This window comes from Nanorana parkeri, unplaced genomic scaffold, assembly GCF_000935625.1.
Source record: "Nanorana parkeri isolate BGI_ZX_2015 unplaced genomic scaffold, ASM93562v1 scaffold871, whole genome shotgun sequence".
In the NCBI taxonomy this organism is placed as follows: Eukaryota; Metazoa; Chordata; class Amphibia; order Anura; family Dicroglossidae; genus Nanorana; species Nanorana parkeri.
In genome coordinates this window covers 431,087-447,831 of record NW_017307139.1, presented here as the reverse complement: position 1 = coordinate 447,831, position 16,745 = coordinate 431,087, and the positions used below count along the sequence as shown (strand labels likewise).

At 39.2% G+C, this 16,745-nt stretch overlaps 1 protein-coding gene across 1 annotated transcript in view; it reads left to right on the top strand.

The window, feature by feature from the left end:
- Nucleotides 1–10,600, top strand: part of IRF2 (interferon regulatory factor 2) — a 74,671-nt gene extending 64,071 nt beyond the window's left edge. The window contains exons 7-10 of the mRNA XM_018565667.1: nt 542–694; nt 6,664–6,715; nt 9,176–9,184; nt 10,262–10,600. Coding sequence (XP_018421169.1) covers nt 542–694; nt 6,664–6,715; nt 9,176–9,184; nt 10,262–10,559 — 512 coding nt within the window. The 3' untranslated portion in view covers nt 10,560–10,600. The remainder of the gene's footprint in view (nt 1–541; nt 695–6,663; nt 6,716–9,175; nt 9,185–10,261) is intronic.
- Nucleotides 10,601–16,745: the final 6,145 nt, after the last annotated feature.

Sequence of the window (16,745 nt, the reverse complement as noted above, 5' to 3'; positions counted from 1 at the left end):
ATACTAGCAACCACAAGAGATACATTATACAGTACCAGATATTGCTTGCAGTGGTGCAGCAGATGACATCTAAAATCTTGGCTCCATCCCCCAGTTAAGGTGGTATATGTAAGAGAAAAATTCAAACAAGATCAGCAAAGCAATTACTGCAAAACATCTGACAACAGTCTAACAGTTTGGTGACCATGGACCAGAGTGGTCTGGTTCTGTGGTCATTTTGGAGTCAGCATGGTGATTTTTACATCTGAATCTCTTGAAAGATGTCAGTTTTACAATTACACTGGTTTATTTTCTTATCAGAATGAAAACAGCAGAGCACATTATCTTAGCAAATGTACTTATGTTTAGCTAAGAGGAGTTAGTACTGAAAAATGATATTCATGTTGTGCTGTGTACATTAGGAGTCTATGTACTCTATATAAACGTCTTTCATAAGATTTTAAAAACATAATGAAAGTATCTTGTATCTGCTGATACGGCTACCTGTGCTTATTGCTTGTATAATGTCATCTGTGTGTGTGTTTCTGTGTTGCAGATGGAGCTACATATAACCATAGCATAGTGGAAGAAATGATTGTCACCAATCCCCCTGATGTTTGTCAAGTTGTTGAAGTAATGACAGAAAGCGATGAGCAGCCACCATATCCTTCTCAGCATTATCCGCTGCAGATTTCCCCAGTTTCTTCATATGAAGGTCAGTGAGCACAGTTTAATACTTTAAAGTGTACCTGTCACCTAAAAAGCAACATAGACAGCCACTTAATGGGTTAGGTTTGTATTATTTAGTAGGCAGCATGCATATTTGAAGTGATATAAAAATTTGGATATCATGTTCTTGTTTGGAGGTAGCATACTAGGAAACCTCATTCCAAACAGCCAAGCTGTGTATGCATTATACATACATAATGTCTGCTAAATGATTTTGTTAAGTTAGTACTGTTCTCTTATTCCCACAACGCAACAACTAGACACAAGGACTGCACTTCACTACAGGTAGGGAATGAGGAATATTGGACACCATGTCTAAGCAGTTTAGCCCAGGAGTGACCACCCCTATAGTCATGTAATGAGGATCATGTTAAAGAGGACCTGTGCTGTGGATACCTTGATACCATGCCCAAGAAAAATCAAGCAGAGGTTACAGAACTAGTAACCAGCATTGCCTGTAAACTGGTTTCAGCTGATCTTTACCCCAGGACTGACTTACCATGCCTCATTGCTTGCTGTGTGTCTGCATTGAGGCAACCATCTTGCTTGAGAAGCAAAGCTTTGCTTTCCGATGTCAGACCCACCCTTCTGATGAATATTCAAGAAGTCAAAGGAGAGATAGAGAAAGCACAAATCTATAGAATGAAGCAGAAGAAAGAAGATGCTTACACTGTAGGCCCTCACTCCAAATCACATGGGAATAGCAGTCATTAGAAATAGGAGCAAACAGGATAAGCCTTTAATAACCTCACACAGCCAATATGCAGCTATGATGCTACTGGAACAGATGTGCCTAGGCATAGTCATGTGTCAGGAAGGGCACTATTTCTGCTGAGGCGGAATTAAGGCAAAAGGTGAAGTTTTCAGGGTACTACTTGGTCACAATCTACCTTTCTAGATAGTCTCTACAAGATCGCAAACCTACTTTTGAGTTGAGGTCCACTTTAACACCACTACAGCTTAGAGAATGAAACACACACCTACATATAAAGACTGCTAGAACAGTAATACAGGTATTATAGGTACTTATATATACAATGAAATCATGAGCACATGGTTTAGCTTTGTATATTCTTGTGTCATGAAAAGTGCAGGCACTAGTGTTTACAGCCATGAAAGCATATGCAGCTCTCTGTCTATATTTGTTTTACCATTTATTGTTCATGGTAGCTCAGCAACAGGAAAGAAACTTAAGATGCAGCAACATCACTGCGTATTAAGCTGTGCAAATCCCTGCTAACAGTTTGAATATTAGATTTAATATGTAATATCACATTAAAAGGCGTGCTGGAACTACACCCACAATAGCCAGACACTTTATGTACTTGGTCCTGACAGGCAGGAAGAAATACAGAACTGCACCCTTTGCTATAGACTTCTTAATGTATAAATGCATTGTAAGTAAGTAAGAAGCATAAAAAGCAGGAACGTAGTAAAATGAGGCAGTTGTCTGAGGAATCTAGGTCAAAGGTTAAGCTGCAGAGCCATCTAAATGAAGTGGGGAGGGTAATAGAGATCTATATTTTGTATAGGAGAAGGGAATTTGGTAGAGTACAGATAAACAATTACTAAAGTGGGACTGTTCATTCTGCTTATGGTGAGCTCTGGAAATGTATGTCCTTGTTCAGCAGAGAATTCTCCTCTGGTTCCATGGTAACTGGACTATTGTCTGTTTCCTTTTGTCATTTTAAAATAGAAAAAAAAATCAATTTATCTTTAAAGCAAGGTGCTTTCATTCATTGTGCACACTTTCCTGTGATCATTTCTGCTTCATGTACTTCATGTTCAGGGGTTTAAAAAAAAAAAAGAGCAGGTAAAGGTGGGTTTGGATTTAGCCATGAAGCAGTCTGTTGTACAAGGAGAGTTCTAATCCTCATTTGATTTAACTATTCATTGGGCTGGAATTTACAAAGTCTGTCTCGCCCAAAGACTGTGCTGAGTGGAAGCAATGTATGTTAAAAGTGAGACAAAGGTACTATTAGCTTGCAGTTCCTATTGTGAATGTATCGCCCTAGCTGCCAGAGGTAGAATTGAGAAAGTTTACAATACGCCTTTTTTAAAGTGAAAGGATGAATTTGGCAAAATTGAACTCAGTAGTATTTAAAGCGCATTTAAAACCCAAAAACAAAATGTTATGTATTGTAGTTTACCAATCCTTAAATGTGGTGTTTTCATTTGTTCTCTTTTTCCTCTTTATTTTCACCTGGTGATGCAGCCAGTAACTCACTTCCTGTCTTCGGGTGGCTCCTCTCTATGCGGGAGCAACAGAGCCACCCTTGGACAGTAGTAGCATGGTCACCCTGTGGGGAGGGTAGTGTTAGATGCACTAGGAGACTTAGATGGACTTGACTAACAAATTCAATTTAAAATCCATCTAACACTTTTTAAGCAGTTACGGATACATCTGTAAAAAATAAGTCAAGGCAACTGGACTTGCTGTATTTTTCTTGAAGACGTTTCACTGATCATCCAACCAGCTTTCTCAATTCAGAATGACTTGTACAAAAAAATTAGTGAGTATAGTTTGTTGCGCTAGGTACTACGTGCTAATCTCACAAGTAGTACCTAGCGGAACAAACTATACTCACTAAACATACACAGGTCCAATACCTCATATTATTTGTGGCTGGTTCTCTTTTATTTAATACTCCTAGCGCAGTGATTTTTGTCTTTGATTTGTACAAAAAATTATCTGGGGATAAATAAGGTGAATGTTGCTCCAATCCACATAATCTGTTACTCACAACCAGGTGTTGATTGCATCTGCATAATTGGAGTCTAGGAGGTGTTATTAACCTGCCCAGAGAGAGGTGTTAAAACAGCATTTTATGTGGCAGACAATAGATCCCCCCCCCCCACACACACACATCTATTCAAACTTGGCTTCTCCATTTCTACATAAATGGCCTCTTTCACACCTCTTTTAAGCCAGTTCTCCTCCCTATCTAGGATGCGTACTTGACTGTCTTCAGAGGAGTGACCTTTTTCCTTTTAGGTGTAGGTAGCCAAATCCTGACCAGAGGGTTTGGCTCTTCTATGCTGTGCCATACGCTGGTGTAGCTGCTGTTTTGTTTCACCGACATACAATTCTGAGCACTCCTCACTGCACTGGACTGTTGTTCATCTTTGTTTTGGAATTGGGTCTTTTGGGTGAACCTAGTTGTTGCCTCAGTGTATTGCTGGGTTTTACAGCAAGTCCAGTTGCCTTGACTTATTTTTTACAGATATACCATGACCTGGATGAATGAGAACCTTCACAGTTACAGATACAGACTTATTTTTTCCCTTTTTGGAATAAAGGTTTTACATATGAATGAATAAAAGTTGACCATTGTAAGCACCCGTCAGTATTAGAGTAGAATTAAGCCTTCTTTTTTTGTTGTTGCATATGTCTATAAAAAAAAAAAAAAGTCTGCAGATAGCAAAGAAGCTATTGCTTCCTGTGCGATCTGCCATCATTTCAGGGGGGTGCTCTCTCCCAGACCCCCGTAACCCCCCCTCCGCGGATGGGGGGGAAGAGGGCACCACCCTGAAACAGAGGGACACCTCCCTGAAATTGCTTATTTCAGGTTGGGATCCCTGGCATTGACCTATACACATACAGCACAGCAATTAATTAAGTAATAAAATGAACTAGGATCACACTAATCCAGCACGTTATTATTCTGAGTTGGCCCACTCAAGCGGCGGCCATATTGAGTGGGGCGCGTGAGATTAATAACGTGCTGGATTAGTGTGATACTAGTTCATTATATTACTTCATTGCTGTGCTGTATGTGTATAGGCCAATGTAGTTGGATCTGTATGTGCGTTATAATTAATCGATTAATCGATTTAAAAAAAATTTGATTAACCGAACAGGAAAATTTTAATCATTACCAGCCCTAGAAAAAAATGAATACATAAAAAAAAAAGTTACCATACAGGTTATTACTTACCTCTGTCTCAGCCGCTCAATCCCATCCTAAGATCTGAAGATTCTCGAGCAGCCGTAAAGAATTAATGGGGCGGGTGCATGCGCATTAAAGATCTTTGACCGGGAGAAGAGGAGAGAGGCAGGGTAAGTCAATGCACGCAGCCCGGCAACGTGCGTGCGGACAGACACTGTGGGACACAGAAGACACAACAGTCAGTGCTGTATTATGGACCGCCACCAGCGCTGGAGGGACTTCTGAAAACGACTGGAAAGAAGATGATGATCGTATCAAGGGTCATCATTTAAGGTAAGTTCTTAAAGAAGCATTGGAAGAGGGGGATGTGACTTTAAATTTGAATTTGCAAATTTTGCAATGGCACAGGAGTTGCAGATGCAAGAAAAAGTGCTTCAGATGTGCTGAGGCACATGATATGCACCTAACCACAAGGCCAACCAAGGCCAGGTCTTGGAGCAGCAGGGGTGTGGAATTCTTATCTCCTGATGCCCGGGGCTTGTAGTTTGCTACATTTAGCCCTGCTTTGGGCAAGCAGAGCTAAATTAGTAGCGGAGAAGGTGCCACTTGTTTTGTAAAAGTGATCCCGGCGATGTCGCCGAGATCACTTCTATGCAGCCTGCACGTCTGCCATTCTCCATGGGGGGGTTGGCAGGAAAGGGGGCGCATTGAGGAACCTGGCCTTGGGGCAGCAGAGAGAGTAAATCCGGCCCTGCTAACGTACACTCCACCTACGTAAATAAATGTAAGTTCAGAAGTTGAGGAAATGACAATGTGTGAGCTGTCCATAGCAATCAGATCACATTTTCATATTGCAGGTTAGATAAACATTAAACATGGATTTTCAGGCAACACATATGCTTCCTTCTGTGCCCATAAATCATAAATTATCAGAAAAAAGACTTGTTCCAGACTTAATGTGACTGTGAATCTAGACTCAGGCATTAAATCTTAAAAATGCATTCATTCATGCATGAATCTTCTGTCCATTTGATGTGTCTGTGATCTTCTTGGTTGTGTGGGTTATATTTTTTATCTTAAAAGTTACAAATAAAGTGACACTAAACTCAGGAGTTAAATCTTAAAAATGCATTCAGGTACCTGAACTATTAACACAATGTATCTTATCTGTGTATCACTCAGCTGTAGATCCTCAAATCATCTCTGAGTTGGTGCTGACACTGCCCTTCCTTCTGGAGGGTGGCTACTTTTGTTCTCCATGGTCAATCTCACATTTAGTTTACTAATTTGTACTGAGATTGTAGTCCATCACGGGAGTAAGCTTGGAGCAATGGCTACTTTACAAAACACACAGGGACCATGGGGAACAAAAGTAGCCACCCTCCAGGGTGAAGAACAGTGTCGGCACCAATCAGAGATGATTTGAGGATATACAGCTGAGCGATACAAAAATAGTCTACATTTTTGTTAATGGTTAAAGTACTTGAATGTATTTTTAAGATTTGACTCCTGAGTTTAGTGTCACTTAAACTGATATTCACCTTCATCATTTTATCTTGTTGGCACTGACCCTGATCCAAATCTGATACATCCTAGAATACATCCAACATTTCCATTGTAGTTTTTTGTTAGATTTGGCCTCTGTGTTCTAGTGAATTCTGCCACTTAAAATTGTTCATCGTGAGGTTTTCAATGGCTTAATTTCTCTTGTGTTTTTAGAAGCTTGCACATCCATTTTAGACCCTCAGGTTATTATTACTTATCCCTACATGTTGACAACACTTGTTCTACCAGTTCATGTGGACCAGAGACAGTGATGATAAAAGTTAATGTGTTATGAAATGTTAATTCTGCAAGAAAGCAAATAGGCCTATATGCCTCTCCTTGCAGAGCCATGATCCTTACATGGCGCCTGTAAGCCCCTTCCTCTCCTGGTTATCATCATGCTATATAGATAGTACGCTGTTAATGGGTGTTGGCTATATTTAGAGTGGTGCATTGACAGCACTATATTTAATTGGTGCACTATATTTTAATCTAATCTTTTTTTTTTTTTTTTCATCAGAAAGTGAAACTGATAGCGTGCCCAGCGACGATGAAGGTGTGGTAAGTGCCATGTTTTTTCTTTTTGTTTATCATATCTAATGCAGCTGTTAGAATAATCATGCTTCTCCACACTGATATTTTACTTCTATGTATAAAAACTGAGTGGCATAAAGAGACTTTTAAAAAATCTTTTAACCCCCCAGGTGGTGCATAGTGATGGGTGTCTCCTGTCTTAAGCTGGCCATACACTGTTCTATTTTTTTTTTTTTGTTCAACCCGCAAACTGAATGAAAAAAATAGAACAGATTCCTTCATCAACGCTTTTATAAGTGTTGATGAAGGAATCCCGCTGTCAGCATATCCGAACAGAGCCAGCAGCCAATGAGCTCTGTTCATTCAAAGATTTTCCCAACTGCTCCTTCGATAAGCTGATCAAGGGATGGCGGCCAAAGGGGTGCCGACAGCGGCACCCACTGTGCGAATTTCCTGAAGAACTGGCCAAAATTCGAATACTGTATGGCCAGCTTTAGTGTTTTACTAAATTAGTATTATACAGGATTTATATAGCGCCAGTTTGCGCAGCACTTTACAACCTATGTGGAGACAGTACAATTATAATACAATACCGTGCAAAAGGTTAAAAGGACCTTGCTCATGAGCTCTTACTAAATGAGCTTTATTTAAAACGGCTGCTTCCCTACATATTATAAATTTGGAGTTCTGAATGGAGGAGTTGAGTGTAATATGTTAGCCGTATTACCTAATGGACACCATGAAGCTACACTTTCAAATCTACTTCGCCAAATCATTTGAATTCTATCAGTGAATTACAAATGTTTTTAACACGAAAGTGGTATTTTGCTCTGACCTTTATCGAGCTCAATGTGTGACAGACTAACAGTTACCGTTTATATACAAATGTCAATCATAAGCCCAGCTCAGGCAATCCGATACTGGCATAAGACTATTTAGAGTGCATAAAAAACATCAAAGTACATGACAGAAATGTGTGCAAATAGTGCTGTATGCACAGGATTGCATGATTAATGTGGCTCCGTTGGTTCCTATACTTTATAGGAGAGGTTAATGACGGCTCTGCACGTGCTGATAGGAGTGTTTGCTTAGGGAGGAGCACTTTCTTTAGTATATCAAATGACAGGTCCCTTAGCTACAGTAAGGAGATAGTGTTGCACTTCTATATAATAAACAGCTGATTATGAAGAACACCAGCGTTAAAGTGTATGTAAACAATTGACTTCTGTTATTTGCTCCCTTTTGGTCTGTTAAATAATCCATTGAAATTGTTGTGTTATAGCTCTTTAATAAATGCAAAAATACCTGTTGATTCTAGGTAATCTAAAAGCTTCCTGTGCTCTTTGCCTATGCTGCACTCTTATCAATAAGCATTGATCCCAGTTCTCTCTGTGAACTATGGAACACCTCTCCCTTATATAGAACAATCCCACCTTATCAGGAAAGAAGGTGGTGAAAGAAGTTAATTTAATCAACCAATCAAATTTAATCCAAGCTCAATGGCTTACTTTATTCAAAACCAGTATCAAACATTGTATCAAAAAGTGAACACAACATCAAAAAACAAAAACCCTCCTTATATAAAAGTTGACAAGGTTTTCCATCACCTCACACATTGAAAAACATTTGAAGAGTCTTCATCCACTTCACTCATTCTTACAAAATCAAACTGATGGCCATCATTTTTTTTGCAAATAACTTTGTGCTCAGAAGTGCTCAGAACATCTGTGTCTTATAGAGTTTAACCCTTAGATCGATCTTCACAGTCCTAGGTGAACTCTGGCTCGAAAAAATCAAAGCAACAAAAGAAAAAAACGGAGCATGGACATTTGTTTCATTCCTCAATCAATTGACACATTTATCCTTTTTTGTATATAGCCGTTTAACCACTTTTCTTTTGTAACCCGTTAAAACATTTGTAACTTTTTTTGATACTGGTTTTGAATAAAGTAAGCCATTGAGCTTGGATTAAATTTAATTGGTTGATTAATATAACTTCTTTCGCCACTTTCTTTCCTGATAAGGTGGGATTTTTCTATATATGCTTTCAGGTTATATAGCAACAGAGAGGAATTGTATAGGTTGTTATACTATACAGTTGTTATTTTATAATCATTTAAAACACCTCTCCCTTATGTTATGGGGATGGGGGGTGTTCTGTAGTTCTAACCCACTTCATGTCCTAGAGTGACAACACGGCCTCTCTATAGATATAGTACAAATATTGAGCATTGTCACCCTAAAACAGGAAGTAAGTTACTGGAAGAATCACCAAGTGAAGATAAATAAAATAATCCTGAAGAAGTACGCTGATGCAGCTACCGCAAGGAATGATTAGCAGCAATGTATTCATTTTTTCTGTTTTTGGGTTTAGATTAACCAGTTAGTCATTCAGAATTGATCTCATGAGACCCCCAAGTTCCTTTTGCTACTTCTACTAGGGTCCTGTGCCAGAAAAACAATTTGACAGCCAACACAACACTGCTACAATAACACAGGCACTGGATGCTCTTTTACATTTAGTGCTTATTTGAATCCAGCCTTAAGTTCCATGCTTACCATTCCCATACTTGTGCTGAAGGGTGCTTTAAACAGCTACTCGAAGCATGCCAAAAGCTTTGTAAATGCTTGCTAGACACTGCTCTTCCCCTTAGTATTTACAAGCTCATGTTGAATAGGTAGACAGTGACTGAGAGTAAGACCAGGAATATGCATTGGATGAAATAATTTCTTGTGTATAGGATGAGCATGCATGTTTATGTGAAAAACATGTGGAGCCAAAGCTTGTTTTGGGACAATGGTAGGCAACCAGCCAAAATTTTGAACCTGACAGAATAGTTTTACCCCAGAATGAGCTCAGGTCAGTGTGCAATTTGAATGATTATGTTGAAATGCGTATCCTATTGGACGGCTCTGTCTGAGGCTTTAGTCAGACATAACAAGCCAAAAGGCAGGGAACCTCTGATTGCTCTTATTAATATATAGTGCTCTAAGAATACTTTGTCATTTATTAAGGCGGAAGTAAAGCGCTTTGTAAATATATGCACAACATACATGCACATTAGGGCACACTTACTTTACAAGTGTGCACTTTTGGAGCACTGTCAGATGGATCTTGGTCCTCAGCTCTGTCCCCGGCCACTGCTGATACTTCTAGGTTCTCTGAAGTCCTCTTCGGCTACCGGGTGGCCACTGATAATGAAGTAATGCATTACTTCTCTTAGAGATGCCGTGAATGAGCCGAGTGTGTTAACTGCATGGCGCATGTTCCAAACAGTGTACACAGAAAATAGGAAATCACTGGGAAAGAGAGGAAGAATTTTTTTCTTGGCAGAAAAGTCCTTTCATGTCTCCTACCTCAAGCACTTATTTCTTTAAAACATGGACTGTATACATATAGTGAAAAACATATAAAATATCAGTATGAAAACTTATAAACTTTTTGTAAACAGAAGATTTACCAAAAAAACATTTTAGTTTCCTTTTATTTGTAGAAATTTCTGATAATGTATGCTAATAGGGAAAATAACACAACTTCATATAGGTGTTCTTCCATTTTTTTTATTGTAGAGTCGATTGCAAAGTCAAAGGAGCATTGAAAACAGAGAGTGTGTACGGACTGCCAGCCCAAGAGCGCTCTATAATCTCCCAGGCATGCAGACCTTTGTAACATCTAACAAGCCTGATCTCCAGGTCACCATAAAGGAAGAGAAATTCCCCATGCCCTATAACAGCTCCTGGCCCATGTTTCCAGAACCAAACCCAATTTTACAGACAGCCAGTTCTTCAACACTGAACAGCACTCGGAAAGACCATGAAACCAGAGCCACAGTCATTAAGAAAACATCAGACATCACTCAGTCAAGCCTTAAGACTTTCTAGGAGGACTTGTTGATAGTGTTTATTTTTTTGGAGAGAAGAAAAAAAGAAAAATAATTTTGTCCTCTTATTTAATTTGCATTTTCTGCCCTTATCGTGCTGTTTCATTTAATCAAACCAGTCGATGTGGAAAGCTGCCATGGATACCTTACCAAGATTTTTCTCAGGATTAAGGTCTACCAAAAAAGGTCTACAAGGACAAGTCTAAAACTGGACCAACACTGATTAAACACAACACAGGCCTTGGTGTGGACTGGAAAGTGTGATATGGCAGAAGGATCGTTCTTGTTTCTTTACAAAAAAAGGTCTATAGTGTAAATATGTATATTTTATATTACAGTTGTAGCCCATTTGCAATCTGCTTGTGCACCTTACAAAATCAGCACTTAACAGAAGGCAGGTGGCCATTTATTGTACTCTTTTAAACGTTTTTGGGGCCACAATTTACACAGCCTAATGTTAGGCATACCCTGGCTTAGCTTTTACCCAGTATAACAAAAGTTCCAGTATATTTGCATGTTCTCAAAAACATTTAAGAGCAGGCCCGGTTCACACCTGGGCGTTTTACAGCGCTGATCTACGTGCTGTAAAACGCCCAACAAGTGAAATCCCATTATTTCCTATGGGCATGGTTCCCAACTGGGCGTATTTCAGCGCGCAGGAACGCGCTGAAAAACGCCCTACGCCCAAAGAAGTACAGGAGCTTCTTTGGGGCGTATTTTCCACGCGTATCCATTAGGATACAGCTGGATAGCCCTCGTAAACGCGCGCTTGTCGTGCATTTCGTTGACCGCAAATCACTGTAAAAACGCGCGTCAAACGCGCATATATTACGAACGCCCAAGTGTAAACCCAGCCTTACAGACACAAAGGTGTGTTCCTGACAACTCCTATGACTTTTTTTGGCTGACAGATTGCACATCGTATGTACTTTTTTATAACTATGGTGGCTATAAACTGCTAGAACTCCCAGGCACTGCACGATCTGCCAATCTGCATAACGATTTTCAAGCTGCCAATGGCACTGCAAGTTTTCCTCCACAGTCAGACAACATTTTCAAACATGTTTTATTTTAAAAGTATGCACAGTTGAAGGAACATTCCCTTTTCTATGAGGAAAAAAAGCACATTGGTGCACAGGGGTTTCTACTTGATTGGAAACACTGCCCGACTGTTGGCAGTAAAAGAAAATGGCATGTTGTAAATGGCTGAGCATACAAAAGGGTGGACTAAGCAACTTCGCTGAGTGACCTAAAACCTCACAATTGTAATTTGAGACTTTATTAGCATGTGGAAAGATTTTTTTTGAGCTGTTCGAAATATTTTCCTAATTCAGAAGGGCTCTCTTTATAACATTTTTGGCCATGCAGTTAAAGATTAATGTAAGAGGGATTTGAATGTTAGACTGGAAAAAATATATCAACTCATCCATGGAAGCCTCAGATTGTGATATCAAAACCGAACCCCAGGCAATTGTAGAAAAAAAAATCCTCTTAACTTCTGCATAGAAATATACTGAGTGGCCAGATTATTATGACCACCCCATCAGTACAACATCTTTGGCCACGAGATTACTTTGTTGGGCCGCCTGGTGACTCCACGAGATGTTGAAAACTGATGCGAGGAATCTGACACTGCACTGTTGCCCTTCTGTTGTCTTGTACCAGTCTTGCCACTCTCTGTTCTGCCCTAACATTGACTAGTGGCTGACGGCCACAATTCGCACGTTCAGACCCAGATTTTCGGCTGACAGTCCAGTCTTTAAACACTTTAACAACAGCTGCTCTTGAACATTTAACAAATTCTGCTGTTTTGCTGATACTCGCTTCATGGCTCCGAGCGCCAACAATCATCCCACGTTCAAAGGCTGTTAAATCGCGTTGCTTACCCATGTCTTCAGAAAACAATCACTTCTACTGTCATGGTAAACAACCTGCTTCCCTATTTATAATGGTCTGGCCCTCTAGCAACTTCAGCGCCAAATTATAGCTAATTTGCCTACAAACGTCAGGTGATCATAATAATCTGGCCACTCTGTGTATAAAAGTAGTATAAGAGGACAATGGCTACTACATCTGTTAAAAAAAAAGTTTTGTTTTTATTTTTTTAAATTGGATTTCTACTTTGAAAGGTAATTTACTTCCAAAATACCGGCCATACATGGATCTTTTGCAGATATTGTTGGAAGATCTCAGGCAACCAAGATTTATATTTAAACAGTAAAATATTGTTGAACAGCATATTTCATTTTTGCGAAATGCTTGCACAGTGTAAAGGTTATGTTATTTGTACCATACTCAACTACATAAAATATTGATCAAGGGCGTGTTTATAAACTGTTCACCCAGCGAACAGCTCTGCAGGCAAGTTTGCCTGCACATTATGGCCACTAGATGTGCCTAAGGTGCTTAGGAAATTCCCATGCTACTTGGCTCCATCTAGTGGCCACAATGCACAGTGAACCTCATTAGCAGAGCTGTTTGCTGTGCGTATGTTTTGCAAATACACCCCTAAGTGTCTACCTTAGACTTTTTGGGTTTTCTCACCCACCTTCATGTCCTGTTGTATTCTTATTCTATGAAATAAATTAAAAATGTAACATGGAGCTTGGGACCTTCTCATAGCAGCTGTAGCCAGGGTGCAGACCAGCAGACAGTTGGACGATTTAATTCTCCAGCACCTACCGAAGACTGAAACATCCGTTTTGGGAGTACCTACCCTTTTAAGGCAGTAGCCTTATACAACAGTGAAGGTTCTCTCCAGAATATAATATAGTAGTTCTATTAATGATTGTAATTTATTAAAAGAGTCTTTTTTTTTACTAACCTGCTCAAACCAAGGTACAATAGATCTTTACAATTTAGATCTATTCAGAGTTTTATATCTTCTTGAGCATTTTAAAAGAATTATTATGCAAATTAGAAAAACAAGATATTACTAATCTCTCCCAAAGAAAGCTTTGTTTATTGTTTTATACAGGGGATATTTTATTTGCGGTAAAATCTAAAATGAATATAATTTTTTTTCTATCTTTTTATACAACAGATTTATTTTATGATTCAGTTTCCTGTTTGTTAGCGGGGGAAAATGTAGTTACCGCGGCAAAGTCTTCTCATTTTGTTTCTTAACACGAAACTGATATATCTATCTAATATGTAGAAAGAAAATTATCCTGTGGATTGATGAATAAATATTAATTGCAGTTTTATTTGCTAAAAAAAGAATGTTGACTTTTTTTGTTCCTTTCACCTCCAGGTGTGAGTGGAGTCAGTCATTGGTGCTCGCATATGTGAAAATATTGTTATTCAGTAGACCCCAGGGCTTTAGTCGAAGAGACAGAAGTACAGACAAAATCTAAAATATATGATACAGTCAAAGTATATCTTAGTTGCCCAAGTATGACTACAGAGATAGCTTAATTGCAGAGGCGAAATAAAGACATCATCACCTTGCATTCATGATGTGTACCCCTGGGAATGATAGAACCCTGATGTGTAGGCTCTATCAATTTATTTATTTTTTTCATTACTGGATTTATACTTCCAGTCCCCTAAGCTAGTTGTGCTGTGCTATTCTGCTCCTACACAAGTACATTTTCTGTCCTTAGTATCACAATAATAAGATAACATATCATGGCTACAAAGGACTTGGATAGGGAGAGATTGAAAGAAACCGTTTGCCCAGTCCTTTAGTACATCAAGAACCAATGACAGGCAGAGCAGAGCAAATTGTTGCCTTACTCTGCTACCAGTTTTGATCTAGGTGCCAGAGTGGATGAAGGGTAAATAAACGGTGCACTTATCTACTCTTCTAAGAAAAGTTTACTAACTGCAGCAACAACAGAAACTAGTACCTAGTTTGATTCTGTTGGCAGGTAGAGAACCAGTGTATGATACTGATAGTCAGAAACAGGTCTATGGTTGTGTTCCACCCCTTGCAGCCCTGCTGCCATAGGTCATTTGGGCCTATGTTGGATATGCAAAAATTCAGCCCAGTTGTTAACATGTACATTTATACCAGAAAGGTCTAATACTGCATATAGTCTGCTTCATATGTACCGATGGCCTGTACAGTCTATCAATCAAGAATCCACACAAACAGGTAAGACAGCTACCATGTAGGGCAAAGTAAGAGGATTGCTTAACTTCCCTACTTCCGCAGCAGCATAAGCTTTCCTCGCTCCCACACTGCTGCTGTGTAAGGTCCAATTCCACTTCAAGTGCTTTAGACTCATTCCCCCTCCTCATGTCACAGAAATGAGCAAAGCACCTGCACTGTCCAATGGAAAAAAAAGGGGAGTGTGCTACATGCTCAAGTCGGGGGTTTGGACTTTATTATGTAATTTCTTAGCCTGATGAAGGGACCCTGTGCAGCCCCGAAAGCACTTATCTGAGTGACATAATTTCTCAATAAATGGACGTTTTTTTATTTCAACGTTAATTCGGTGTGCTGGTGACATCTCTATCAAGCTATCTTACCTTTTACTATAGTCACATCATCAGCCCCTGGGGCATATTGAGAAAGCCAGAAATGTCAAATTCCCTACATATTCACAGCTATATTCACTGCTGAATCAGTCATGTCTTTTATAAACTACAGTCACTAGGAAAGTTACCCACACATTTTCCCTTTGGTACTAAATAACGATGTCGCCCTGTTACATAATCCTTTCTGCACAGGATACAATAAATCTAGCTATTAGGCTAATAAAAAGACAGCTAAGGAAATACACTTCAATGTATTTATTCTAAGAAATATTAAAGATATAAATTCATCATTTACATTAGTGTTATACTACATACAGGTGTGGACAAATTTGTTGGTACCTTTACAGCTCATTGAAACAAATGCTTAAATCCTCCTAAAAAGTGGTTAAAGTAAAAGCAAGTACCTCATGTATTCCTGCGGGCCTTTAATACGGCATAGCGTAAAGCAAAGAAAGTGTGAAAAGAGATAAATTATTGCTTTTTCTATAAATATAATCTAAAATGACCTGGACAGATTTGTTGGTATTCCTGGAAAAGATAATACATATTTGGATCATAGTGATATTTAAACTGTTTTCTGTATTAGTATCACACATGTTCCTTGTAATCAGTCAGCCTATTTAAATGGAGAAAAGTAGTCACTCTGCTGTTTGTAGCCATCATGTCACCACACTGAACATGGATTAAAAAAAACAAACGAGAGTTGTCTGAGAAGATCAGTAATACATGTATTGACTGGCATGGCAAAGGGCTATAAGACCATCTTCAAACAGAATGATGATACTTCAGTTGCAAATATTAGGACACATGGGAGTGCAGTCAACCTCCTTGGACATGGCCACAAGAGGAAAATTGACCACAGAATGAACAGAAAGTGCGAATGGTAGACAAAGAGCCATGGAAAACTCCCAAAGGGGTACAAACCGAATTTCATGGTCAAGGTACATTAGTGTCTGATTACAACATCCATCACTTTTTGAGCAGCAGTAGCCTAAAAGGAAAACTCCACTGTCCAACGAAGAACATAAAAAAGCCAGACTGGAATTGGCTAAAATGTATAGTGACAAGCCACAATGCTTCTGGGAGAATGTCCTGGAAACAGAAGAGACACAACAAGGTTTTTGGCAGGTCACATTAGCTCTATGTTAATAGACGAAAAAGAAAGAGCACTGTAAACATGGAAGAGGCTTGGTTATGTTTTGGGGCTGCTTTGCTGTGTCTGGCACAGGGTGCAAATCATACTGTACATATCAGAAAGCTTTGTCTCCATACAGGTCATTGGTCCTCCAATAGGATAATGATCCCAAAACATCCCTAGAACAAAATACTGGACTATTGTGAAGTGACCTTCCATGAGCCCTGAACTGAATCCTATCAAAACATCTATGGAAAGAGCTACAACATGCTGTCTGGAGAAGGCACCCTTCAATCCTGGAGCAGTTTGTCAAATAGAGTGGGCCAAACTACCTGTTTGCAAGTGTCAAAGTCTCATTGAGAGCCACAGAAATCACCTGTTTCCAGTGATTGCCCCTAAAGGTTGTACAACAAAATATTAGGTTCAAGGTCCCATCATTTTTGTCCATGCAGTTTTCATTTGTTTTAGTATTCAAAATGTATATTGAATCAAAACTCAAAAGCAAAAAAATCCTGTAAATGGTAAAAAAGAGTAAATGACAGGGGCAAGGGGTACAGATTCTCGGAA